This window comes from Oryx dammah, unplaced genomic scaffold, assembly GCF_014754425.2.
Source record: "Oryx dammah isolate SB20612 unplaced genomic scaffold, SCBI_Odam_1.1 HiC_scaffold_11, whole genome shotgun sequence".
Lineage (NCBI taxonomy): Eukaryota > Metazoa > Chordata > Mammalia > Artiodactyla > Bovidae > Oryx > Oryx dammah.
Genome location: NW_024070195.1, coordinates 789,761 through 815,474, shown reverse-complemented (window position 1 = coordinate 815,474; position 25,714 = coordinate 789,761). Strand labels below are relative to the sequence as shown.

The following is a 25,714-nucleotide window of genomic DNA, read 5'->3' as shown; positions in this document are numbered from 1 at the left end:
TCAGTGGTGCCCGGCTTGGTCCATCAGTGGCAGCTAGGATGTTCACGGGGGAGGTCGTGCAGGGCGGGTGGACGAGGGTCTCAGGGGCCCCGTCTACCTTCCGTGTCGCGTTTCTGCAAAATGAGACTGCTCTGACAAGGAGTCTACTTTGAAAAAGGCCCTTGGACAACATAGCTGAAGAGAAATCAAAGGAAGAAACCTGGAGCCTTGTGGAACCAAGGAAGCGGTGGGGGGTGGGCTGGAGGGGGCCGGAGCAGGGGGGGCCCCGGTGTGTCCAGGGGCACAGCCCCGATGCCTGGGACAGCCGAGGGGACGCTGTGGATGTCAGGATGCTAACGGTGGCCCGAAGCCAGAGAGGCCCTCTCAAAGCCCGAACCTCATCTGTTTTCGCCAAAGTTCAAAACCAGGGTGGGCCCGCCTGATCCTCGGCCAGCTGCTGCGGGCCGATGGGCAGTGCGTTTCATGTGTAAGAACACGGGGCTGGGGACGGGCTGGTGCCTTCGAATCCCACCAAGCTGTCTGCCAGGCGTGGGGGCTGCAGAGCCAGCGCCAACCCGTCCTCTCAACTTGCGGAGGGGGGCCTGGAGGAGGCGCCCTGTGCAGCCCCAGATGCCCAAGGTGGGGAGAGAAGAGCCCACAAGAGACGGGGCAGACCCTGGCCCGCTGAGGCGCCTGCTCCTCCTGGCCACTGCACATGCAGCCTTCGCATCTGCTGTCTCCAGGGACCCTCGGGACCCGTCTCTGAATTCTCTCTCCACGTCTGGTAACAGAGACCAGGCACTGGGAAATGCCTCTCAGTTCAGTTCAGTCACTCAGTTGTGTCTGACTCTGTGTGACCCCAGGGACTGCAGCATGCCAGGCCTCCCTGTCTATCACCGACTCCGGGAACTTCCTCAGAATCATGTCCATTATGTCAGTGATGCCATCCAACCATCTCACCCTCTGTCATCCCCCTCTCCTCCTGCCCGCAATCTCTCCCAGCATCAGGGTCTTTTCCAGTCAGTCAGTTCTTCGCATCAGGTGGCCAAAGTATTGGAGTTTCAACTTCAGCATCAGTCTTTCCAATGAATATTCAGCACTGATTTCCTTTAGGATGGACTGGTTGGATCTCTTTGCAGTCCAAGGGACTCTCAAGTGTTTTCTCCAACACGACAGTTCAAAAGTATCAATTGTTTGGCGCTCAGCTTTCTTTACAGTCCAACTCTCACATGACCACTGGAAAAACCATAGCTTTGACTAGACGAATCTTTGTTGGCAAAGTAATGTCTCTGCTTTTGAATATGCTGTCTAGGTTGGTCATAACTTTTCTTCCAAGTAGTAAGCGTCTTTTAGTTTCATGGCTGCAGTCACCATCTGCAGTGATTTTGGAGCCCCCCAAAAATAAAGTCTGACACTGTTTCCACTGTTTCCCCATCTATTTGACATGAAGTGATGGGACTGGATGTCATGATCTTAGTTTTCTGAATGTTGAGTTTTAAACCAGCTTTTTCACTCTCCCCTTTCACTTTCATCCAGAGGCTCTTTAGTCCTTCACTTTCTGCCGTAAGGGTGATGTCATCAGCATATCTGAGGTTATTGATACTTCTCCCGGCAATCTTGATTCCAGCTTGTGCTTCATCCAGCCCGGCGTATCTCATGATGTACTCTGCGTATAAGTCAAATCAGCAGGGTGACAATATGCAGCCTTGGTGTACTCCTTTCCCAATTTGGAACATAACTTTAAAGGCTTAACAAGTGACAGACAGTGTGGGACCAGAAACTGGGAAGGGTGGATTTTGGTTCCCGGGAATGGCCTCCCCGCAGCACGAATCTAGCAGAACTCTAGGTCTCTTCTGGCTGTGCGTGTGCATGGGCGTGGATGCACAAACGCACGCACAGCCAGGCCCCGTTGCTGCTCTGCGCCCTCTTCCTGGCACGGCACCCCCCGCAGCCCGCCCCCCATCTGCTGTCACTGTCCGGCGTGACGTGGGCGCCGTGCCGTCTTCATCACCTCGGGAGACAGCACAGCGGTGACTTCAGAGGCCGACTCCTCCCTGAGCCCAACTCGGGGGTGGTCGTCCTGGGTGGTGCTGCGTTGTTTTGTTCAGTCGATAAGTCGTGTCCACCCCTCCATCACCGCGCAGACGGCAGCACGCCTGCAGTCCCCGCCCCTCACCGTCTCCGGAGCCTGCTCGGGCTCATGTCCATCGCGTCAGCGATGCCATCCAGCCATCTTGTCCTCCGTCGCCCCCTCCTCCTGCCCACCGCGTCAGGACCTTCTCCTGATGGGCGGCACGCGGCATCGTCAGATCCGGGACAGAACGCGCTCCTGGGGCAGCGGAGCAGCAGCGTGTGCGGGCGTTGGAGCTGTGCTCCTTCCGTCTGTAACCTGCGCTCAGACCCATGGGGTGCTTCCTCCAGAGTTGCCAGAGCAGCAGAGTCGACGCCGCTTATCCCGGGACTCCGTCCCCTTCTCAGCGTCTCACACCCATGACTGAGCCCCGGACCCGGGACCGCCTGCCGGGGTCTAGGGAGTCCGGGGGCCCTCGGCCTGATCCCTTCTGGTCGCCCTGGGCTTCTCAGGAGAGCCGCCGGGTGCGAACGCGGCCTGGGGTTGTGGCTTCCTCTGAACAGGGCGTGAAGGGCGAGGCAGCCCATAGGCACCTCCTGGAGGAGGGCAGGGGGCACCCCAGGCCTGGCGCCTCTGCAGGTCTGGGGAGCGGTGGATTCAGGGCGCTGGTGCAGTAGACTCTCCGCCTGCTGGCCTGGGGCGGGCAGGAGGCGGCCCTCAGACCTTTGTCCGACTGTGCAAACCTCCTGGAGGACCGCGTGGGTGGGGGTGAGCCGCGGGCAGAGGCGCTCATTGTCCCGAGCTTGGAGAAGCCTGCCAGCCAGGCCCTGACAGCTGAACCGCGGGGAGTGGCCACCCCCGCCCGGGAGGGCAGAACCGGGGGGTGGGGCTCCCGGCAGCCCGCCTCAGAGCAAGAGTTTTCACGTTTCAGAGCAAAGACGTGTGAGGTACGCACCCCGGGCCATGGGCTGACCCGCCGGTGACTTCGGCTTTTGGAACCGTGGAATGCAGAGCAAAGACTAAAAACACAGCTGAAGACAGGAAGCACGCAGAGATGAGTGTCTGCGGTTTCACTGAGCCGCTCTTCCCTCCAGAGGCCCCTGCACCCAGCTTCTCTGTCCACGTAGCTTCCCTCGTTGTGAACGTCCTTGCAGTTATGAAGCCGACCTGCAGAACGCTCGAACTTCTCATATGGATATACGTTTTCTCTGTCTCGTCCAGTCTGGACAAACCAGTTCCGTTTAGACACCCGACCTACTCATTCATGAAGAGAAACCGAGCGTCAGCTACCTGCCGTGATGCCTCAGGAGGGACAGACCCCCGCTGCGGCGTGTATTCCCCTGGAAGGGGTCCTGGGGCCGCCCGCGGGTCTCCCGAAGCCCCCGATCACATGGGAGGAGCCCCAGAAGCCCGTGGTCTGTAAAAGCGAGAGGAGCGGCCCACGTCTGCCCTGGTTCCCATTCAGGGCAGCTCTGAACACCCTCCCGGCCCCCACCCCGCAGCAGCTCCTCTTGCTGATGCGAGAGAGGACCTGTGATCCTCCCAGGCTCGGGTGGGTCTGCGGGACATTGTAACGCTGGGGGCGCCCCTGAGGAGCTCTCCGGCTCTCGGGCAAGGGTCCCTGCGGCCCCCTGCCATCGCCGGACAGGCTGGGACAGCCCCGGCCGCCGACCTCCCTTCTTCCAAAGGCTTCCTCACCTCCCTGGGGTCGTCACAAACCCACCCCCCACACACACTCCATTTAGGCAGCAAAGCACACACCGCACACTGCTTCTTCTTATTTCAGTGGCAGAGGTCAGGTTTATAACAGAGCCATCTTTCTCTCCAAACATTGATCCGAAAGCTGGGAAGAGCCTCAGAGGCCGCAGACCTTGACCCGGCTTCAGGGACGGCCTGTGCCCGGACGTGTCCCCGGGGGCCCGGACGTGTCCCCGGAGCCCGGATGTGTCTCCCGGGGCGCCGAGCTGAGCGGGCTCCCCCTCCACGCTGGCTTCATAGGGTGCACGTCCATCAGTCCACTCCTTCTGAGAGAAGAAAAATATAATTCTTTTAATGCGGCTCACAAAGCTTCTGCGCTTCCGTGGGCCTCAGTGACCCCACCGACGTCGGGGTCAGCGTGAGGACCCCATGGCCTCTCGGGATCTGTCTTCCTGGGCCGATTCCTGGTGCTCGGGCCTCAGCAAAACTCAGTGATGTGTTGCTAAGAGCATCACATGTTCCCAAACACTTATTTCTAAGTTAATAGTACTTGTTTTACCTTACTGGAAATGTTCTGTTTTAATGTGTGGGTTCCCTTTTCTTCCCCCCATGTCTCTGAAAATATTCACATTTTCTACCTATTATTTTTTTTAGAATTTAAAATGCAAAGATGTTTTAAATCATCTTGATAACACATTTTTCAAAGCACTCTGTGAGGGTTTATAAATCTTACATTTATTTGCTTACCTGTGTGCTATTTTAGTATTTTAACAAAAAGCAACAGCATCCTCCTTATTTGGAGGCTAAGCCACAAAGTAACTAAATACTATTTTCATTCAAAGTGAAAATGTAAACAGATATTCCCAAGGTTGGTGTTCTCTTTTGAAATAACATTACATGGCAGGGTATTCATAAATACATTCACATCCTAACTATACCCTCGCATCTTACAGGAACCTAAATCTCATCCGTTTGTGATGTTAGGGAATAGGTTACAGGTGGCAGCCTCTCCTTGTTCGTCCTGGCCATGTGGGCCTGGCACCCGGAGCTTCGGCATCGAGCAGAGATGGGGACCCCAGGGATGTTTCCTCAGGGTCTGCACACAGTCAGGAGAACCTACCCAGGACGACGTGTGTCCCGTCCTTTTGAAATGTCCAAGCCACTGATAAGTGGGACACTTTTTTTTTTTTTTTGAATGGCCACCTTTAAGCACCCAAGGGTCTCCCCAGGTGGTGCAGAGGTAAAGAACCCTCCTGCCAAGGCAGGAGATGCCAGAGACAGAGGGTCAATCCCCGGGTCAGGAAGATCCCCTGGAGGAGGGCATGGCAACCCACCCCAGTGTTCTTGCCTGGAGTATCCCCATGGGCAGAGGAGCCTGAGGGGCTGCAGTCCACGGGGTCACAGAGAGCTGGACCTGCAGAAGAGCGATACAAGTATGTCACCTGGGAAAGCAGAGACGTTCAGCCCACCTCGCCCACCCTGTGCCGCCGTCACAGCCCCTGGGCTTCAGAAGGGACTGTCACCGTCCGTTTTTCATCTTTAAAGGCTTTTAATTCTTTCAGCATGTTCATATGGTTTTATAAAGCCCCAGATACTGGGCAAATCCCCTTGGTGTTGTAGGACAAGGTTGCTGTTAAAAAATGTTTAGGCTGTCAGCCGCTTCTCAGCGCTGTCATGGCGAGGGGCCCTGGGAACGCTGTTTATGCTGACGCGGGATTGATGGGGCCGGGGCAATGCGGTCGGGTCAGAGGTGCAGCTGCTTAGCTGCGCTCATCAAGCTCTCGAGTTTCACCGCGGTTTATGAGGAGGGTCTGCGGCGATAGCATCTGGCTGCCCAGCGTGACTGCGTTCGCCTCTGTGATTGAGCGGGATTTAATGGTGGGCGGAGAGGCCCAGGGCAACCCTTGGTCCTGAACGGTGATCCAGGCAGATCAGGAGGAGCGGCCGCCTGCAGGCAGTGGACGGAGCAGCCTCGCTCCTCCTGCTCTGCCCCCCACACGGCGGCCCCCCCAGACCAGCCTCCGGGTGGGGCTGAGGGCAGCCCTTCGTGGGCACTGCATGTGTCCTCGTCCAGCTGCGCCCTGACCTGCTGGGGCCCTGCCGTGGGGGTGCCCCCAGGATGACTGTGGCCCAGCCAGGGGAGCACTGACCAGAGGCCGAGGTCCACGCTGTCGAGGAGAGAAGAGGCTTGTTCTCCACTCTGCTGTCCTCCAGGGCCAGGTTCCAGGGGTGCTGTGACCCCAGGAGCGGGGGGCTTTGTGGGCTGACTCCCCTCCACTCCCCCGGTGGGGGTCCAGCCCAGAGGGGGCCCGGCCCAGGGTCCGGCGTCCTGGGACTGCTCGGCAGCTGCTCTCTGCGATCACAGCGGCGCGACGTGGAAAGCTGGCCGCTGTAATCTCTGCTGCCGGGGCCTCAGCCCGCGCTTTGCTTCGTGTCCCTGCCCCTCCCCCTCCTCCAGGGGCCTCTGTTCAATCAACAGGGGGTCCGGCATGCAGGCCCACTGTGGCAGAGGGTCCCCTGCGCGTCAGGCCGACCAGCTAGAGGCGGGGCGGGCACGGACAGTCAGCTGTCACCCTGCTTGCTTCTTGCTTCCCGGCCCCCCAGCCAGGCGGGAAGGCCCTGGTGAGGTGAGCCAGCTGACGGCACCCAGCACCCTGAGCGACCAGGGTCAGGCGCCCGGAGTTCACGTCCCCGCCGGCTCCCAGCGTGGCGTGCGGCCTCGGGCAGCCCGCTCAGCCGGCCTGTTTCCTCCTGTATCCAGTGGAGGTGGCCTTAGCCACGCCGCAGGGCGTCGTGAGGCTCAGTAATTGCCACGCGTGCAGCGCCCTGAGGACGCGAAGCTGGCCGCGTGTTCAGGTGCCTGATAGCCATCCCCGAGGACTGCTGGGCGCTCCGGGTGCTGGCCGGCCGGTCGCTGCTGACCCCCGGCTCTCACAGCCCCAGCCTGCGGTGCGGTCCACTGCAGTGGGTTCACGACCTGGAGGCATGCTGGTGGGGCCGCTGCCAAGCACTGGCCGCCCAGGAGCTCCTGCCGTTTCCTAGAAGTGGGGTGGGGGGGACACGTCGTGTGCAAGGGGTCACCTTGCCCCCTCGGGTGGCGCTGCTCAGGGGCAGAGTGGAAACCGCCTGCTGGGCCCTGCGGCCTCCTCAGGCTGTGTCTCAAGGTCGAGACGAGAGCAGAGAGCCGTGCACCATGGCCGGTGCCGATCACACGGAGCCCTGGGCCTGGCTGGACAGACGGGAGCCCCCTCACCCGAGTGTCCACGCGGCCTGCTGAGAGCCCCTTACACCCGAGCGTCCACACGGCCTGCTGAGAGCTCCGGCGCTGCATGTGAGCGCGCGTCCATATGTCCTCTGTGGCTGTGTCTGTCGCACAAGGACTTCATGGTGGGCCTGGGCTTTCACTTTCCTGTTCTGTGATGTCGTGTTGCCTGCCTCTCACACTCCAGGGTGGACGCGGGGAGCGGGCAGCTGTGGATCAGACAGGCAGAGTCCGGCCTCTACCCAGCTTCCCTCCCAGACTCTCAGCACAGACACACCATCGTCCCCCGTGTCCTCTGCTTGTCTGGAGAAGCACCCGCAGCATCCACAGGGTGTCCAGGGTCCCATCGGCCCTGCGTCTTCTGGGTGGTGGGCGCTGTGAGCCTCCAGATCCGTGAGCCCCGCTCCTCCTGGTTCCATGTAAAGACCTTCAGACGCCCCCCAGGCCCTGGAGTCAGCGGCAGGCGGGCTGGGGCTCTGCCATGGACCTCACCGCCGGGACGCTGAGCGGGGCCGCCGCTCGTGAGGCGGAACGCATGGGTGTGCGTCGCAGACACGCATCCTTGAGGTGCTAATTAAGACCTGCATCAGGAACACGACGGGGCGGGGCGGGGACTGCGCCACCCACCCACTGGGGCCTGCCCAGGGCTGGACGGCTCCTTGGCTTCAGGGGATGCCCGCTGACAGAGCCGTGCTCACCCACGGCACCCCGCGCCTGTGGCCCCCAGGAGACTCAGCACAGAGTGCAGGCTGGACAGGCCGCTCCCTCCCCAGGGGCCCCGGCCAGACAGGGACACGTGACCCTGACTGTGGCCATTGGCCACCAGGCTCTGATACACGTGGGCAGACGGAACACCCTCGGGCCACACGAGCAGGCATCGTCTTCCCCTGCATTCTGGTTCTGTGTTTAAAATATTAAGGGCTTTCAACCTTAAAAGAAAGCTAATATAAATATTTTACTTAAATGGGAAATTCTTCACTTAAAAGGATTCACACACGTCTGTCAGTTGAACATGAAATAGTGCGGTGAGCAGCCCTAGAACCGGGAAAGGAGAACCAGGGTGTGTGTGCCGGTCCTGCTCCCTGTTTAGCTCAGCGGCCAGCCCCGTGGTGCCCCCGGCCCCGTGCTAGACGCCGAGGACACAAGGCTCGAGGCCCAGGCGCCACCTGGAGCCCTGGCTCAGGTGTGCCATCTTCTGAAGGATGAAGGCAGCTTAGTGATTCTGGATAGAAGTGGTTTGTTCATTTCTAAATTGGGTACCGATGGAGTTTTTGTGGTTAAGTAGATGTAAACTTTGCCATGTTATAGCCTTTTTCAAGTGTGGAGTCCTCTGGCCTGAACTACCTTCCCAGCCATCACCTCTGTGCTTCTAGAACCCCTTCCTCGCCCAGGACTGACACCCAGTCCCCACTAAGCGATCACTCGCCACTGCCCCGCCCCCCTGAAGCCCACGCTCCCAGCTTCTGTCCCCGTGAATGTGACTCCACAAGGGACCGCCTGTGCGTGGAGTCGGGTAGTATTTGCCCTTCTGTATCCGGCTCACTCCTCTGAGCATAGTGTCCCCAGAGTCCGTCCATGATGTATCCCGGGTCGGGACTCCCGCCCTCTCTAAAACTCAGTCATGTTCCGCCCTATGCACGAACCACGTCTTGCTTATCCATCACCCTTCAGTGGACATTTGGGTTGCTTCCACCTTCTGCCTGTTCTGAGTGATGCTTCTGCGAACGTGGGTGTGCAAATGTCTGTTCAAGACGCTGCTTTCAGTTCTTTTGGATAGACACCCAGAAGTGGAAGTAGAATCGCTGGGTCATGTATAGAATCTGTTATTTTTTAAGGCGTCACCTTACCGTTCTCCGCAGCGCCTGCACCGTTTTACACTCGCACCAGCAGGGCGCCAGGGTCCGGTTTCCCGACATCCTTGCCAGCCCGTGTCATTCTCTGTTGTGTGTGTTTGTTTTTAATGTAACTGTATGAATGGGAGTGAAGTAGCGTCCCGTGTGGTTTTGACTTGTGTTTCCATACCTTAGTGATGCTGAGCGTCTTTCCATTTGCTCATTGCCCATCTGTGTGTCTTCTTTGAAGAAACGTCTCTGCAAGCCCTCTGCCCGCTTTTCAGTTGGGGAGTTTGCTCCGCTGTTGCTGCGTTGTAGGAGTTCTGAGTTCCTTCCGGGCGTGAGCCCTTTCTCAGATGCATAGTTTGCAAATGTCTCTTCTCCATTGCAGTAGCTTGTGTCTTCACCCTGTTCATTGTGTCCTTTGAGATCCAGAAGTTTTACAGTTTATCTGGTCTTGCCTTTGTTGCTTCTGCTTTTGGCATCCTGTCCGAGGAACTGTTGCCCTATCCAGCGTCGCAAATCTTCCCTCTTATGGTTTCTTCCGGCCATTGTGACCACGTGTGCAGAGGGTTCTCTCTGAGGTCTGAGTTCCATTGCATTGGTTTATTCATCTGTCTTTATTCCAGAACCACACAGCTCAGACTACCATAGCCTCAGTAATAAGTTTTGAAATCAGGAAGTGTGACACTCCCAACTTTGTTCTTCTCTTTAAAGAATCCTTTGTCTATTACCAGACCCTTGAGATTTCATATGAATTTTAGGACAGATTCTTATTTCTGGGGGAAAAAACACTCCCTTGGGGTTCTAACAGGGGCTGCATTTAGCTGTGTAGACGTCTTTGGTGGTATTTTCCTCTAAACATATTAAAGCTTCCAATCCGTGAACATAGGGTGTCTTTCCACATGTTTGTAGCTTCTGCACTTGTTTTTGAAGTCCCGTTATAAACACAGCACCATCTTTGATCATAGAGCAAAGGAAAAATTCATCTTTTTTCCTAGAGTGGGCTAGAGCCAAGTTTGAATGATAAGCAAATTTTATGAAAAAGTCAGAACTGAGATGGGAAGCGACATTGGCTGAGGGCGTCAGTCAAGGTGATACCTCGAGGGTCAGAGGCGGGAACCATGTCTGAGCAGCTCTCGGACCCCAGGAGACTGACCTGAGTGCACGGGAAAGTCAGGGCAGCCGGAACCTGGCGGGTCTGTGGCTGGAGGTGGACTGGATGGTTCGAGTGAGATGCACAAGCGTGCGAGAGCGAGGGGGACGCTTAGACCAGGCAGGTGACCCGGGCAACTGTGGGAGGCAGCCGGGGCAGCGTGTGTGTGTGTGTGTGTGTGTGTGTGTGTCTGTCTGTCTGTCTGTCTGTCTGTCTGTCTGTCTGTCTGCCTGTGCACCGTCAACGCACAGGCTGGGACAGGCGGCGGGTGTGGACAGGAGGCCAGGCCAGCGATGGTGCAGCCCAGGGTCTCTGCCGACACGCGCTCGGGAGGAAGGATGTGTGCAGCGACGTGCGCAGGACAGGGACAAGGGTGGACATGGGCTCACGGAGAAGCCGGTCTGCCGGCCTGCCGACACCTGGTTGCATCCAGCCCTCCACCTCTCTCTGTTGAAGGCTAACCAGCAGGCCCCAGAGGTCCCCCTGGAATCATGGGTGCGGAGTCAGGCCCGTGACCCTAACTGAAGGCCCGAGTGTGTGCCCATGGTCGGCATGGGCAGAGACGGAGGCCCCTGAGCCCAGGGGAGCCCCGGGGACCCAGGGCCCAGGAGTGCAGCTCCCGGAGCCCCTCAGAGGGGCCTTCAGGAGACCATCTCTCTGCCTGCCGGTCCCTTGCCTCCTCGGACTGGAAATGCCGGTGGGGTCGTGTGGGCGGCAGGGGTGGCCGTGCTCAGGAGCCCCCATCAGCCTGGCGTCCTGGGCCTGTCACCAGGCGTCCTCCCCTGCAGGACAGGGGTGAGCGCAGATGTGGTGGGAACAGGTCGGGGTGATGTGGGCCACCGGGGTGCGGGGACAGCCTTGGGGCAGCCACTCCTGCTGGACGGAGGAGCCCAGCACGGCCAGCGCCACTCAGACCCCCTCCCAGGGGAGCCCCGCGGGGCTGGGCCTGGATTTCACCCACAGAGGCCAGGCCAGCAGCTTCGGGCCCACCCTCCTGCCCACCCACCCACTCACCCACCCCCGCCCGCCGACCTGGCCGTGCCCCAGAGGGCATGCTCTCGGGAGGGCACACTCCCCACTGGGTGTTTTCCTGTTCCATTCACGTGTGCTATCTTCCATCTGACAAGACTGTGGCAGCTCTTTAAGGCGTCTCTTTAAGAGACGGTGAGTCTGGTGAGCGTTTTCCTCCACTCGTGTATTATCTGACTTGGTAGGTGAAATGCCAGGGCTGTGTTGGGGTCTCCAGAGCAGTCCTGGGTCTGCCTGGTCACGATGGCGGGGGCACAGCGCCCATGTCCTGGGGGCACCGGGAAGGGTCAGCGCTTCCAAGGGCCTCTTCCGTTTACAGGAAGAGACGGGAGTGTGTCACTGGGCATGTCCTCGGCTCAGGAGGTGTCCTTGGAGGGACGCTGGGGAGCAGCTCGTCATGTGGGTGACCCCGGAGTCTGCAGAGTGGGTCGGGGCGGACCCCTCAGCCTCAGTCCTCTCCACACCCCCAAGGACCCTGGGGCCTGGGGGGCCACTGCAGAGCCAGCGCCAGATGGGGACCCTTCCCTTAAGGTGGGGCAGGGTCCCAGGCCAGGAGACTGGCCAGAATGCTGGTTCCTGCTTTGAGGCTTTTGAGGGCTCTCTGAAAGATGAGCTGGGAAAACTCTTAGAAAACCCGCGTAAAGAAACAAGATGGCTTAGAGCTATTATCTTAAAAAGCCATCAGGACCGTGACATCTCAGGGCCATCTTTAAAGCAACATAAATGTCTTTATAGGAAGGATACAAGAAACTTGCTTTCAGTCTTAAGGAAGAGGTGGTTGGGAAAACTCCTGTGGGTCTGCGGCCCTGGCTGAGAGGGTCCCCGAGGTCTGCGGCCCAGGCTGAGACTGTCCCTGGGTCTGGATCCCTGGCCTGACAGGGCAGGAGACACCCTCCGGCCTCTCGGGGAGGTGTGGAGAAGGGCAGGAGCCGCGGGCAGCCACACCTGCTCTGGGGCAGCCTGGCGTCGTGGTGCAGGACAGGAGTCATTCCTCCAGGATCGTAGTTGAAGGGCCATCTTATTAGGAAGGCCGAAACGCGGTGTTAACCGTGCTCCTGGAATGTCTGATGCTGCTGGCCTAGCATGTTACGTTTAGAGGCTGAGACATCATCAGATATTCCGACCCCTGAGCTGACCTCTGAAACTGAGTTTTCCTGTCTGTTGGGAAGCGAATGGCATGTCCTCAGGACCCGGGCTGAGCTGAGTCAGAGGACGAGGCTGTGAGCCCCGAGGAGTGCGTGCTTCTCTCCTGCACTTGCTCCTGAGGGGGCCTGGGGTCCAGACTCTGAGGCTGAGGGTGCATGCCTCCCGTGCCAGGGGGCCCAGCCCTGTAACCTGCGAGGAGAGGTGACCGGTCCCTGCACGTTTCACAGACAGGACTGTAAATTGACACTTTGAGCAAGAATTGCAATTACATTTTGAGATTTTAAAAGGTGCCGTAAAGTCAGGGCACGACCTCTTTATCTCTGATTTTGTACAGTGTTGCCCTCATGGCCCTTAGCCGTGAACTCGAGCAGTGAATTAGGAGAACTCTGAGAAGACGGTCCATGTCTTAGGTCCTCTCTCAGCAGGGAAATTCAGCACAGAGGCAGCAGCCAGCATGTCCTGCAGTCTGTCTATACATAGGCCTATAAAATGCAGCTGCTTTACGAAAACACTTTCATTTAAAATTGTTAATAGTTACAATGTTTTATCATTTGGGAGTGGTAGTTAGCTCAATGACCCATGAACTAAAGTATTACCAAACTGAAAGTTCTGACGATTCTCCGTGCAACAGCTCTGCATTTTCACTGAGGAGGCAACAAAGGGTCAAGGAAAATCCCACTGCGTTTTCTTACCAGGTGTCCAGAACTTCACTGTAACAGCAGGGCGCGGGAGTTACCAGAGCTGATGCTTGCTGTGGATTTCTCCCGTATAAAGTCAGTATTGTGGTCCCGCTGGCTGCAAGGTTAGACTGCACCTCACGGAGCAGCTCTGCACAGAAACACAGGACAACCCACAGCACCTCCCACAGCGCTGTGTGCTGCTCCGCAGGCAGCCTGAACTTGTGAGCCACTCAGAAGCCCCACGCCACAGAGAGAGATCTTCCCCGCTCGGGGTGGACGCTGTGACGCGCGGGAGGGTAGAGACATGAGGTTCCCCTCGGAACAACCACCGCTTAGGTCGTCCCTTCTAAAGAACAATCCTGGGAAAACCTACCAGGAGAGGTGACCGGCCCCAAGCCATTGCCCGCATTTCAGCGCTCTGGGCCTATTCTGGTCAAGTCAGGGGCGAGTCGGGTCCGTCTTGCAGGCAGCTTCCCCTGGGCGGTCGCTGGGGGCAGCACTCATTCAAGGCTGTGGTTGGGGTTGGGACGGACAGACTGCCTTTCCCCAGGGGAGGCCAAAGGCGCTGCGGCCCCCACGCTCCCGGGGTTCTGTAGGGGCGTGTCCTAGGGCTCAGGGTGGGTGGGCTGGGTCCGGATGGAGAGCTGAGCCCTCTAAGGGGGAGGGCTTGTCCTGCCCTCCGCGGCCTGAAGTGGGACACCTGATCTTCAGGACTCAGCCCTGACACCCCAACTGCAGAGCCCTGCCTGCCCCCTGACGCCCCCCACCCCTGATGGTCCCCACCAGCAACCCCATGAGTGACCCCAGGTGCTGGCTTGCACGCCAGTGTCCCGATCGCTCCGGGTGCCCCGTGTCTACCGCTGAGTCTCAGCCGCAGGGGTGCTCCCACCCAGGCCCCTCACCCCCCAGGACACCGGCTCGAAGCTGCCTGTGTTCCCGCCCACACAGACAGAGGGACCCCAGTGCCGCTCCGACCCCCTGCGAGCCCCAGCTCTGCAAGCGAGGCCGGCCCCCCGCACCCGCCCGGCCTTCCTCTGCCGGCCCTGAGGGGTCGGGCAGCACTTTTCTGTCGGGAACTCAAGCGGGGTCAGGGGTGGGGGGGTCGCTGGCAGTGGTGAATCAGGGCAGCTCCACTTGCCCGGAGGCCCCTCTGCAGGCTGACAGCTCGGAGCCAGGCTGAGCACCTCTGACCTCTCCTGTCCGGGGGCCGCACGGGCCCCCAGCCTCCCAGGAACCTCCTCATGGTCCCGCTCAGTCGCCCATGATCCTGAGAAGAGTCCGAGCTACACTTGTGGGGGAAGCAGCAAAACCAGTGAGAGCAGAGCCCCGCGTCTGTCCTCCCAAACCCCAGAGACCCAGGACCTTGAGAGGCGGCATTGCTGGGCCAAGGTGGGCCGCGGTCTGTGCCGACAGCTGGTGTGGGCTTGCTGTGGCCGGAGTCCTGGACCACCACCCCAGCCCCCGAGAGGCTCTCGCCTGCCTCTGCCCCCCTTTCCGGGGTCTGTTTGCAGACATGTCAGAGGAGATGCGGCTCCTGCCCCGAGATCTGACCCAGTCAGTGCACAGGAGCCACACTCGGAGCTCGGACACTCGTGCAGGAGGAGGCCGGCCCCTGGCTTCCTGGACGCTTCCGAGCACCTCTTGGCCCCTTGGTTACTGAGGATGACGGCTCGTCTTAGACGGGGTGCACACTCTGGGAACATGACTCTGTGCGCAGCGGGGTCCCGGGAGGGGCCTGTGGGGTCACGTGACCCAGGTGGTGCCCACTGCCCTGTGATCCGTGATTCCTCCCATGTGGGCACAGCTGGCATTTCCAAATGACTCTCACACGCACTGAAGCACTCAGGCAAGCTGGCAGAGGGCAACACGGGCGCCTGTCTTCTCTTGGCCGTGGGTGGCACGCAGCTCGGACCCCAGCCTCAGTGGCGACAGCCACTCTGGCTGCAAACAGCCTCTGCCGGGATTGCAGGACAGCCAGCCACACTTGGAATTGCCACCGAAGCTTCCATCAAAGTCAGCCTGATTATTTTCCACTGCGTTTTCCTGAAAGGATGTTATGATTCTCTAGATGTTTGGTAGCTGGCGATAAATCAGGCTTTTATGATGTCATGTGAAAGGTTCCCCCCCTTCCTCCTGCTGTAGCCACAGGCTGAGAGGACGTGTCGGCAGGATGCGTGGACACCGCTGGCTTAACCCTCTGCTCGCTTGGGCTGGGCACGGCGAGGCTGCCTGCCGGTGGGGCGTGGATGGTACTGCGGGCCTGCCTCCCCACTGGGGTGAACCAGTCCTCCTCCACCCAGAGTCTGGCATCGAATCAAGATTCAGAACAAGCCAGTGTGTCCCTTGGAGCCGTAGAGGCGATCACAGGTGGTTTTACAAAAGCCGTCTTCTGGAAGAGCCTCTGCGTCATCATGAAAAGGAGACGTGTCCTTGAAAAAGAGGCGCTGTCTGAAGTCAGGGCGTACCGATAAAACGTGACTCTGGAATTTCACTGGTAGCGCCGTCGGTTCACGTGCCATGTCTGAAAGCAGTGAAAGGCGCTCACTGGAGCGGCCCCCACGGGTGTTCTCCCCGAATCCCACCCCCGCCCCCACCCCGTCCCTGGCGAGTCTTCTGTCTGCTCTCCCCTGGGAGCAGGTCATGTCCACCGCCTCCCTCCACCTGGCATCCTCAGCACGCCCCCCAGGCCTGGCCACCACTGTCTCCGGTCATCTCTGTGCCCACCGCTTGTGCTTAGAGCCCCCGGGGCCCCGAGGAACACGAAACTCTGAACTCCGCTGGAGGCTGATCAAGGCCACAAATCTTGAAGTGGAGCCGGCCGGCGGAACTTTACATCACACCCTCACAGAGAATTGGGGCAAAAACAGTCAAACTCGAGCAGGTTGCGGTGCTGTGTCCCATCCTCTCAAGAGCTTCTGGCAGAAGAGGGGCCCCTGGTCCAGGAGAGGTCCACTGTGTCCTCGCTGGGCCAGGGGAGGGTCCGCCCTTCCTCCCTCGCCCCCACAGTGGGTGCTGGTGCAGTGCTGGGTCCTGCCCTCTGCCCAGCAGGCCTGGGAGGTAACGTGACCTGCCCACCCGTGCGGCACAGTCCTGACTCTGCAGGGCGGTTGTCCAGACCTCGGCCCCTAAGAGTGGCCAGATGTCCCCAGGCTGAGACTCAAGCACAGCAGAGACTGGCAGACGTTAGGAGGGAAGGAGGGGTGGTGGGAGTCTCCAGGGGAGAAGAGCTTGCTCACCCTTGTGAGACAGCTAGAAGTCAACCCCATACTCACTTTCAAAAATCACATGGGCATCAGAAAAGTGGACTTTGAAACTACAGCATGCTGAGGCGACCAGTTCATAACTGGCTGGTGGCCTGCACGTCCTCTAAGAGACCTTCAGCGACCACTGAATGCCCCCCATGGCCATGCGGCTTTGCTGCCGAGGGCCTGGGCCCCATGATGGGAGCCCCCCAGAGGCCAGGCTGTCGCCAGCTCCTCTGCGCTCTGCCCCCCGGACACGCTGTGCAGACTCTGGGGCCGTCTCTCTGCCCCTGAGACCCAAGGGCTCTGCGTGCGCTTCTCTCTCCATCAAATCACTGATGAACAGCACCACTCCGAGAAGGACCCCCCACTGCTCTTCAAGCCCCCCCTCCTCCTAGGCTTCTGCCCTGAGCCCCCCGTGGCCTCGATGGGCTTATTCACACATCCCGCTCCCTTGACTGGCCCTCCTGCTGACCCCGAAGCTCAGGACAAGGCTTCCTCATGACCACTGCTGTGCCCCCAGCGTCCGAGACAGTAAAGGTTTGCTAACAGCCAACAGTGTGTGAGATGGTTACAGTAATTGGGGGGAAATTAAATATAAAATCGGTTACCATCATTCACAAATTATGATCTAAAGATAGAAGTTTGGTTGGGATGCAAGTCAAAGCGACAGAAGTATAAAAGCAAAGCCGTGAGACAAGCTCGAGGGCGGGAGCGTCACCCCTGACGCCACCGCGGGAGGCTGGGAGCACCGCCGTCCCCGCCGAGGTGCTGACAGCCAGCCTGCTGCTTTCGTGAGCTGTGGCCACCCAGGATCCTGACCCTCACGCAGCCTCGCCTGGCGGGCGGTGTTCTCCCCGCTTCACAGACGACGCCCTGAGGCTCAGGGACGTTGAGGGACTCCCCCAGGGCCACACGGCTCCGAGGCTGAGCCGCAGAGGCAGCCAGGTCTCCCCAGGGGTTTGTGCGAAGTCAGGTCTGAGGAGCTTTTGGTCTTGAGATACAAGGTGTGTGCAGCAAAATGCGCAGATCTGAAGGGGGCAGACCGGCACTTTGGCAAGCGCACACCTTCTGTACCGCCACCCTCCCCGCCCACTGCCGGCCCGCGGTGGCGTTCCCAGCACCTCCAGTTCCGTTGCTGGGACAGAACCTCCCACACAGTGGACCGTGATCGTGATTCTGGCCATCTGGTCACCTGGCACCACAGCACGCTGTTGGTCCCGCTGCTCAGCTTCGTCTGTGTTGCTCAGAGCGCTCTGCCCCTCGGATGGCTGTCCACAGAGCACATTCTTGCCGTGTTTTCTGGACGGGCTCGTCCTGCTGAGGGCCCTGCATCTTCCGGTCCAGCGCCCGACCCCCAGGGGGCTTCATGACGTTCGTCAAGTTGTCGGGTTTAAGCGTCTCTGTGGCCGTGTTCGGGGAGGGCTTCTATTTCTCTTACAAAGACAGAAAAGGAGAGACCGCAGGTAACCGGGCAGAGTGGCTGCCTCTCAACTGGTAAACCTGCCGCTGCCGAGAAAGCAAAGGAACGGGCAGCTGGAGACCCGACGTCCGTCCCCACGCACACCTTCCACCTTGTCTCTCAGAAACCTTACTAACCAGAGTCGGAGCAGTTGTCCTAAGCGTTCCTCAACTAGGAGACTCCCCAGAGAAGCAGCCACAAAGCAGCAGTGTGGATGTGGCCCATGGCTGGGCTAGCCCCAGCATTCCTTCAGAAGCCAGCGAGGGAACGCGTGTTTGCCTGAGCGCCATGCCGTTTCTGTCTGGGGTGAGAAGGAGGGGGCGGGATGGTTACGTAAGCCGGGTTCCTCGAGATCGAGTAGCTTGATGTGCTCTTCAGATTGAGAAAAACCCACAGGAAGAAACCTCCTATCCGGGTTCTACGTGCACCCCTGTATCCACAGTATTCGTTAATGCCGTGCTGTGCTCAGTTGCTAAGTCGTGTCCGATTCTTTGCGACCCCATGGACTGTCGCCCACCAGGCAGGAATACTGGAATGGGTTACCATGCCCTCCTCCAGGGGATCTTCCAGACCCAGGGATCAAACCCACATCTCTTATGTCTCCTGCAATAGCAGCCAGGTTCTTTACCCCTAGCACCACCTGAGAAGCCCATATTCTTTAGTACTAATCGGGGGCGTGGAGGGGGCGGGTGTCTAGGGCCCAGTCGGTCCCCTCACAACGGGGAAGGAAACGGCCTTCCTCTGCGTGGGCGGGTCCCTGGTGGCCGGCCTCGGCCTGCTTGCTGAGGGGTGCCCCACCCCTGTGTCAGAACTCAGAGCCGGCCTTCGACCCCCGGGTGCTTGTGAGGTGCTTCCGTGCCCAGGAAAGGGGCCTCCTGAAGCAGATCCAGGATCTCCTGAGTTGCATTTTGATCGTCTCGAGGTTTAATTAGCTGGTGTACGTCAGCACTGGGAGGGTAGAAGGGCCTCAATGGCAGAGGCAGAGCCGCCCAGCCTCGTGCTCCAGGGGCCACCAGCCAACAGTGTCACAGCCCCTCTAATCGTCCACTTAAAGGCGCTTTATCTCCTTTCCGCGGGCTTTGTGTCACCTCCAACCAGCCTGGGTAATCTTCACACCCTCGACCCAGTTATTAACAGTAACCAGTCATTTCCGACAAAGACGCTGCTGGCTTTGAAGCCTGGGATGTGCTGAGCTCACCGACAGTCTTATCTCCCTCTCGTGAACCAGCCTTATGTTGCCACCTCCAGCGGCCCCACCTCCGCCGCTCAGAGTGATCATCAGGGAGGGCGTCAGGGTCCAGAGGCTCCCTCGGCAGGACTGACCGAGCTCTGCTGGGGCTATCACCCCTGGTAGCACCTCGGATCCCGGAGGACAGCCGACAGAGAAGGGAGCGGACCGGGGCAGGGAGGAGGCGCCTCGCCAGGGCGTGCGCGGCCATGCTCACCCCCCGCCTCACCAGCGCCTTCAGAGCAACCTGGGCGCAGACAGCTTCTGGGCACAGCTTCGAGAAAGTGGGTTCAGAGGCTTCCCTGGGGGCGCGGTGGTAGAGGGGCCTCCTGCCGAAGCAGGAGGTGTGGGTTCAATCCCCGGGTCGGGGAGATCCCGCCACGTGTCGCAGAGCAGCTAAGCCTGCACGCCACAATGGAGCCCATGCTCTGCGGCAGAGGATGCCTCCACCACAGTTAGAGAGCAGGCCCTGCACCCCAACGAGGACCAGCACAGCTGAAAATAAGAGAGAAACCGGGCACAGACTGAGCCCGGGTGAGCCAGGCCCGGAGGCGGGTGGGCTGGCCTCTCTGGGGCCCGCTCCTCCGCCCTGAGAGGGCATGCAACTGTGAGGGGCACCCGGGGCTGGCATCAGGGAGAGAAACCAGCCTGGGTACCGGGCATGCGTCCACTCCGCGAGGAGAGGGCCCCCGTCCTCACCTCAGCCTGAAAGGACTTTCTCTACGACGTTCGCTCGAGCTCTGTTTCAAAGGAACTTGGTGTGCTTCCTCCCGCATCCCCGTGACAGGCACCTGTCGGCCTCTCCCCTCCGTCCTAACCACGTTTCTCTTTCTGCTAACCGTATTTTCAAAATACAGATGAAAATAGACATCTCTACGTAGGCTGCACTATAAATGCTGTTAATTGGGTTCTCCATTTATTAAGCGAATACTTTTTCTGTTTACCACCAGAGGCTTTATTTACAAATTTAGAAGTCCGTGTTCTCATTCATTTTTCCAGAAATCTCTGCGTGCTGGGTAGATATCTTCACCCATGTCTGGGGTGCACTTGGAGGTAACCTTGCAGGCCTGGGTTTGGTAGCTCTCAGGAGCTCATTCCAAATGACAAATCCTGGTTCCCACCCCAGAGGCTTCCTGGGGACCCGCTCAGGCACCGCCTCCCCCCCAGCCCTGGGGCTGGGACTGCGTGTCCGAGGCCCCGCCTGCAGTCCCCAGCAGAGGTGCTGGTGTCTCTGGGCGGGCGCTCTCTCTGACCCACCGGCTCTCTCTGACCCACCGGCTGTCTCTGACCCACCGGCTGCCCCGTATCTCCAGGGTCAGAGGTGGCAGGGCGGTGCTGAGGACTGGATTTCCCCATGGGAGAGCCCAGCATTGTTCAGGGCCCGACAGCAGCCCGCTGACGGACTGCCCCTCTGAGGCCGCTTCCTGAGCAGACCAGACGCCTCTCCTCGTCTCTGATCAGCCGTTGTCGTTAGAGGGAAGGCCAGGCTCCAGCTCCGTGGGCGCCGACGGCGGGGGGTCCTGGGGCTGAGCCACGCTCCCGCACTGCGCTCCCCGCCTCTCTGGGACGGGTCACAGCTAAGGACATGAGAGCAGGAGGCGCTGAACCTGCCCCGGGAGGCAGGCTCTCCTGCGGGCTTTCTGAGGGAAGGTCCCGCTTGGCCCTTTTCCTCATTCTCGCTGACTCTCAGCTGCGCGTCTCCAGCCCGGACTGGGCCAGCGTTTCCCATTGCCGTTGTTGTCCTGAGCAGTTCTGTCTTTCTAAAAAGGAGCATTTCCCCGAGAGGAAGGCATTAGCATCGAGTTACAGGAGGAGCCAGATTCACTGGCATTCTTTTATTCCCTGGGAGCCGCAGCCATTCCTCAGTTCTGCTTTTTTAAGCAAAGTGGAAGGAAGCTGCTCAATGTGGAGCGGTCCCCACGCTCGGCTCTTAGGTCCTGGAAGGTGGCTCAGCCTCAGCGGTCCGGGTCGTCTGTGCCCCTTCTCAGTCGCAGGCTGGAGTCCAGCTCTTCCTGTGCGCGCAGCGGCATTTAACAGCCTCCTGCCCAAAGAGCGCCCACCCTTAGCTGTTTCTCCACCTAAACGGATGCCCTTTGGAAAGCCTACAGACAGCCCTGTTAAGGAGACACACCACTTGAAAATAAGATAGATGTTAACTTTCATATGAAAAATCTTCCTAATGTAACTTCAGTGAAAGAGCGAGAGAAAAGAGTATGAACTTTAAGAAGAAATGTGGTAGACTTTGCCTAACAGCTTTCCCTGGGTGATTTTCAGGAAAGTGGGTGGGCAGCCAAGGGCTTAAGGGGCTGAATAATGACCGGAGCACAGGGGAAGGGAGGGAGGCCACCCGTTGGAGGTGGGTCCTCATCCTGGCAGAGAAGCGACGCCCCCAGGTGCGGAGAGCGGCCTGGTGAGGTGGCGGCCGGCAGCGCAGCCCTGCTCTCCCGGCCCTGTGCTGACTGCTGGGGGCTCAGGAACTGGCCTAATGACTTTTCCAGGATCTGGCCTGGCCCTTTATCACTTCACTGTAACAAGGACAGAAACCAGGAAAGCCAGAAAAATCACTGCAGCAAAACACGCTTCCTACCTGCGTCAGTTTGCCACTCCGCCCACGGGCACTCAGGCCCTAGGCCTCCGGGCTGAACCCGGCCGTCGGAGGACGAGCCTGAAGGTGGCCCCAGAGCCTGCGGACCCGGAAGAGCCGGGGCGTCTGCACACGGGCGTCTGTGCCGCCCCGCCGCTGGGACCCGCTCAGCCAACCCTAATTGAATCCGACAAGAATAAATCACAGGCTGAAACTGCAGTGCTCACCTAAGGAGCAGCCGTGGAAACGGGAGGACACCCAGAGCGGAGCTCAGGAAACGTGGTCTTCACGTAGAAATGCCTCACATTTTTCCCAGAGCGGTCCTGTCTCCTTTCTAAAGGAAAGGCCAGACCACCCAGCGCACAGCGTGCATTTGGGAAACTGTGCATAAAATCATCACGTCCCTTCAACTCCAGCCGCTGCTGTCAGACTAAGGCTTCAAGCCTGTAAATAAAGGAGGAACTGGACTGTCAGAAGAGAAGCAGAGAGCAAGACACACGGCTGGCTCCCCGCCTGTCCTCAGAGCCGCTCCCACGCAAGTGGGGCGCGTTTGGGCTGGGAGGGACGCTGGGCCGGCCCCCAGCCCGGGCCCCCACACTCCCTCCCCGCTGGCCAGCCTCGTGTACCCCAGCCCGGGCCCCAAACCTTGCGGGCCCAGCTGTTTACCTTTTCTGTAACGGACTCACTGGGGCCAAGCAGCAAAGCCCCTCAAGAGGGCCTGAGCATAAAACAAACCGGGTGTCCCTGTCTTCCCTAGAAGGGGCCGGTCTAGGTGTCGGCTCGGACACAGCAGCTGGCGTCCAGAGCCGACGTGTTGTTTTAATGGAACCTCATCCTCTTCCTTCGCAAGATCTCTTGGTCTAATTAAATTTCAGGGAGACAGCGCCTTGGCAGAAGGCAAAAGCTAGCTGCTGGGCTGGAATGTGGGAGCTGGGCTCAGAATTGCGTCGGGAAGCTTTACTGGTGCGTCTCTGGTTTCAATGAGACCCTTGCACGGTAGCACGTCTGTTTCTGAGCTTTTGAAAGCCATTTTTCTTCTTCCTTAATTGTAGTTCCCTACTTGTTTTTAGATTAGGAGCTGCTTGTAGAAAAATACAGGAATCAGAGCTACAATGCAGAGCGCCCTTCCCGAGCCTCCTGCAGCCAGGCGAAGTGGCACGGGGCTCGGGGCCCTGCACCCTCACAGAGCTGGTGGCCTGGCAGGTGCGGGACCGACGGCGGCCCGCCCCCTCCTCCCGCAGCCGAGCCTGACCGCTGCGGGGCCTGGGGTTCTGCTTCACAGCTCCCGCTGGGGACACAGACAGAATGCGTGTCTTTGTGTGACTCTCTTCTCCAGCAGAAGTAGCCTCGAAGTCTAGACACGTTTACTCGGGGAGAGGAGAGAAAAATAAATTCACTCGTTTTTCCGCATATATTTCCAGCTCCATGTAGCACTGTGTTAAATTGCTGATCAGTAATATCTGCACCTACTTTTCCTGAGGACTCTGCACATGGACTTTCAGGGCCAGCAGAAATAACGTGTTTGACTGTTAATGCTGGAGGCCAGGGCAGCCCTTCAGTGAAGCCCTTTGGGAGCTTGCTTGAGCCCAGCCTGAATGTGGGGCTGGGTGGTGGAGAGGCGCTGGCAGGGCCATGCTGGAACAGCCCCCGGCAGACGGTGCAGACGTGGGGCCAGGCCGAGTGAGCTGGCCAGGCTGGGGTGAGCACAGAGGTCCCGCCCGCCCCTGCGCCTGCCTGTGTGGATCCACCTTCCAGAGCCTGAGTTAACTGACGTGGGGCAGAAATGTTTCAGCTGCAGCTTGAGCATCCATTAGGCTCCTCGCTGCGGTGGTTTGAGGCTGTCCTCAGTGCTCCGTGTGGCTGGGAGAATGTCTTCCCTGGGGCGTGGGTGCTCACGCAGCCTGGTTTGTTTCAGAGCCCCTCTCTCCTTTTTTCTTCCCTCTCTCTCTTCTCCGTCCTTCTGCCCTCACTTTCTTTTTGGAAGCATCTTGAAATTCTCATTTCTCATCCATCCATCAGTCGTGAGCAAGGGGCCTCCGCTGGGCGGGGTGGGTGGGCCCTCTCCACTCCCCCCCACCCCTCCCCGCCGGTTCCCTTCCCAGGCAGTCCAAGCAAGGCAACCCGGAGGTTCTCAGCCCCTCCCCGTCCAGGGAGGCCCAGCAGGGGACCGGTTGAGTCATCGTGTCCTCTTTTATGTGTTTTTATATTTTGATAAGACCCTGTCAGCTGGGGAGAGAAGCTCACCACTGAGCCAATGGGCCGCAGTGGGCCCCGGGGCAGGGAAGGGGCAGAGGAGCCGGGGCCCTGGGTCGGGGGAGTTGGGGCTGGGGGCGGCGAGAAGAAGCCCTTAGATTAGCAGTTCCGAGGAAGGGAGGGACCCACAGAATACCCGGGACCTCAGCTCTGAGGGCGGCAGTGGGGGTCAGTAAAGAGGGGGCGGCTCAGAGGCCCGCTTCCTGCAGGTCAGGTGTTGGGCTGGGGGCTGTGAGAGCTGGGAGAGAGAGCTGGGGGAAGCAGGGGAGGGGAGAGAGGGGGTGGGAGGAGGGGAGGGGAGGCGAGGGAGGGGAGGGAAGGAGGAGGGGGGGGGGGGGGGAGAGGGGAGGAGGAAGGGCCAGGGGAGGGAGGGAAGGGGCTTGGAGGGGGAGGGGAAGGGGCTTGGCTGGTAGGGGGGAGGGGAGAGGAGCAGGGAAGCAAGCACCGTGGGGGGCGGGTGGGGGGCGCGTCCCCTCTCCTCCGAGAGGCCCACAAGGCCCTCAGAGCGCGTCCCCGGGGCGGGACTCGGGGCTGCGGCGGAGACCCGCCCAGCTGCGCCTGCAGGAGCCGCGGGGCCGCGGGTGACCGGGCCGAGGCCGCCACCGCCTGCCCGACCGTGCGCCCTGTCCCGCCCGCAGGACTTTCTGCAGGGAGACTGCTCCAAAGCCAGGCAGAAGCTCAGCTGGAAGCCTCGGGTCGCCTTTGATGTGAGTCTCCAGGGCGGGAGGGGCCCCCGGGGGTGGGGAGGTTCTGGGGGCCCGGGGCGGGCGAGGAGGGCCCGGGGGCCGGAGGCCTGGGCTCCCCCTGACCCACGCCCTACCCGTAGGAGCTGGTGCGAGAGATGGTGGAGGCCGACGTGGAGCTCATGAGGACCAACCCGAACGCCTGAGCGCCCGGCGGGGCTGCGCCGGGACCCAAGCTGGCCGAGGTTGGCGGCAGGCGGGAAGGGCCCGGCCGATTCCCTTTCCTCCTCCAATCGGTTTTGGAATCAGATGTTTTAATCACTTATTCGCTTCACTTGAAATTATATCCCAGACAACTGAAATTGTGGGGCTTTCAAAAGGTTTTCTCTTTTCTTATTAAAATGAGTCTTTCTCTTAATCAGCATTAACACAGTCCCTGTGGATACTGTCTCAAAGTTATAAAAGCATCAACTGTAAGGACCCCAAACAAAAAGTCACCCAAATCCATGCCTTGGAGTGGTCTCGGGCCTGAGCCTGCCGGGCCGCACGCCCTCCTGAGTCTGGGCGGCGACACTGCCGTCCCCTCCTGGTGACAATAAGCCTCTCTGTGCAGCCGGCTGGAAACCCAGGTCCTGCGGAAAGGCGGCATTCAGCAGCTCTGGTCTACAGCTATAATTAGAACCCACAGGGCTCCCACCATCTCAAAAGAAGGCTTGAGAAACAGGGAGGGTTAGAAGAAACTTGAAGGAAGGTAAATATTGCTGGAACATTCCAGGCCAGGCCCCTGGGTGACCCAGAGGTCTCTGAGCCCATGCCTTTGCTTGTGGTCTAGAGTCTTACACACACTACTTATTTCCAACCTCCTCTCAGTACCAGATCACTTTTTAAATCTAATTTTTATTTAGTCATTCAACCAGTTTATATTTAGTGCCTAATGTATGCCAGACACCGTGCACGTGAACCACACGAGGTTAATCAGAAATCCGGTTTCGCTGAGACCATCATTTAGCGGCCTGGCTTTCACCGCGTGTGCTCCGGAGACGTGAACAGTGCGTCTATACAGCGTCAGGCAGGTGGACACACGCGTGTGGATTCACCCGCACCAGCAAGTGTTCACGTACAGGTGGAGCCTCTGCCTGAGAGGCCATGTTTTGCCCCAGAACAAATTGGGTCAGGACTCCTCTCCCCCTCACTCCCCCACCAAGGAAAATAAAATAAAACTTTACAGCAAATGGAATTCCAGCCTTTGCACATGCTTGCAAGTGGGGCTGAACTATTTCTGAATGTCTTCACAAGCAGGTTTATGATCTGGGGAGGACCTGGGCTCCAGGCTGGTGGCTGGAGAGAGGGCTCTTTGTGTGGCTGCTCCAGTTGTGAGAGCCTGCTGGCCCGGGGCAGCCTGGCTCCCA

The 25,714-nt window shown here is 59.3% G+C and overlaps 1 protein-coding gene across 1 annotated transcript in view; it reads left to right on the top strand.

Annotated features, from left to right (window-relative positions):
• Positions 1-24,733, top strand: part of GMDS (GDP-mannose 4,6-dehydratase) — a 412,847-nt gene extending 388,114 nt beyond the window's left edge. The window contains exons 10-11 of the mRNA XM_040249271.1: positions 24,261-24,329; positions 24,449-24,733. Coding sequence (XP_040105205.1) covers positions 24,261-24,329; positions 24,449-24,511 — 132 coding nt within the window. The 3' untranslated portion in view covers positions 24,512-24,733. The remainder of the gene's footprint in view (positions 1-24,260; positions 24,330-24,448) is intronic.
• Positions 24,734-25,714: the final 981 nt, after the last annotated feature.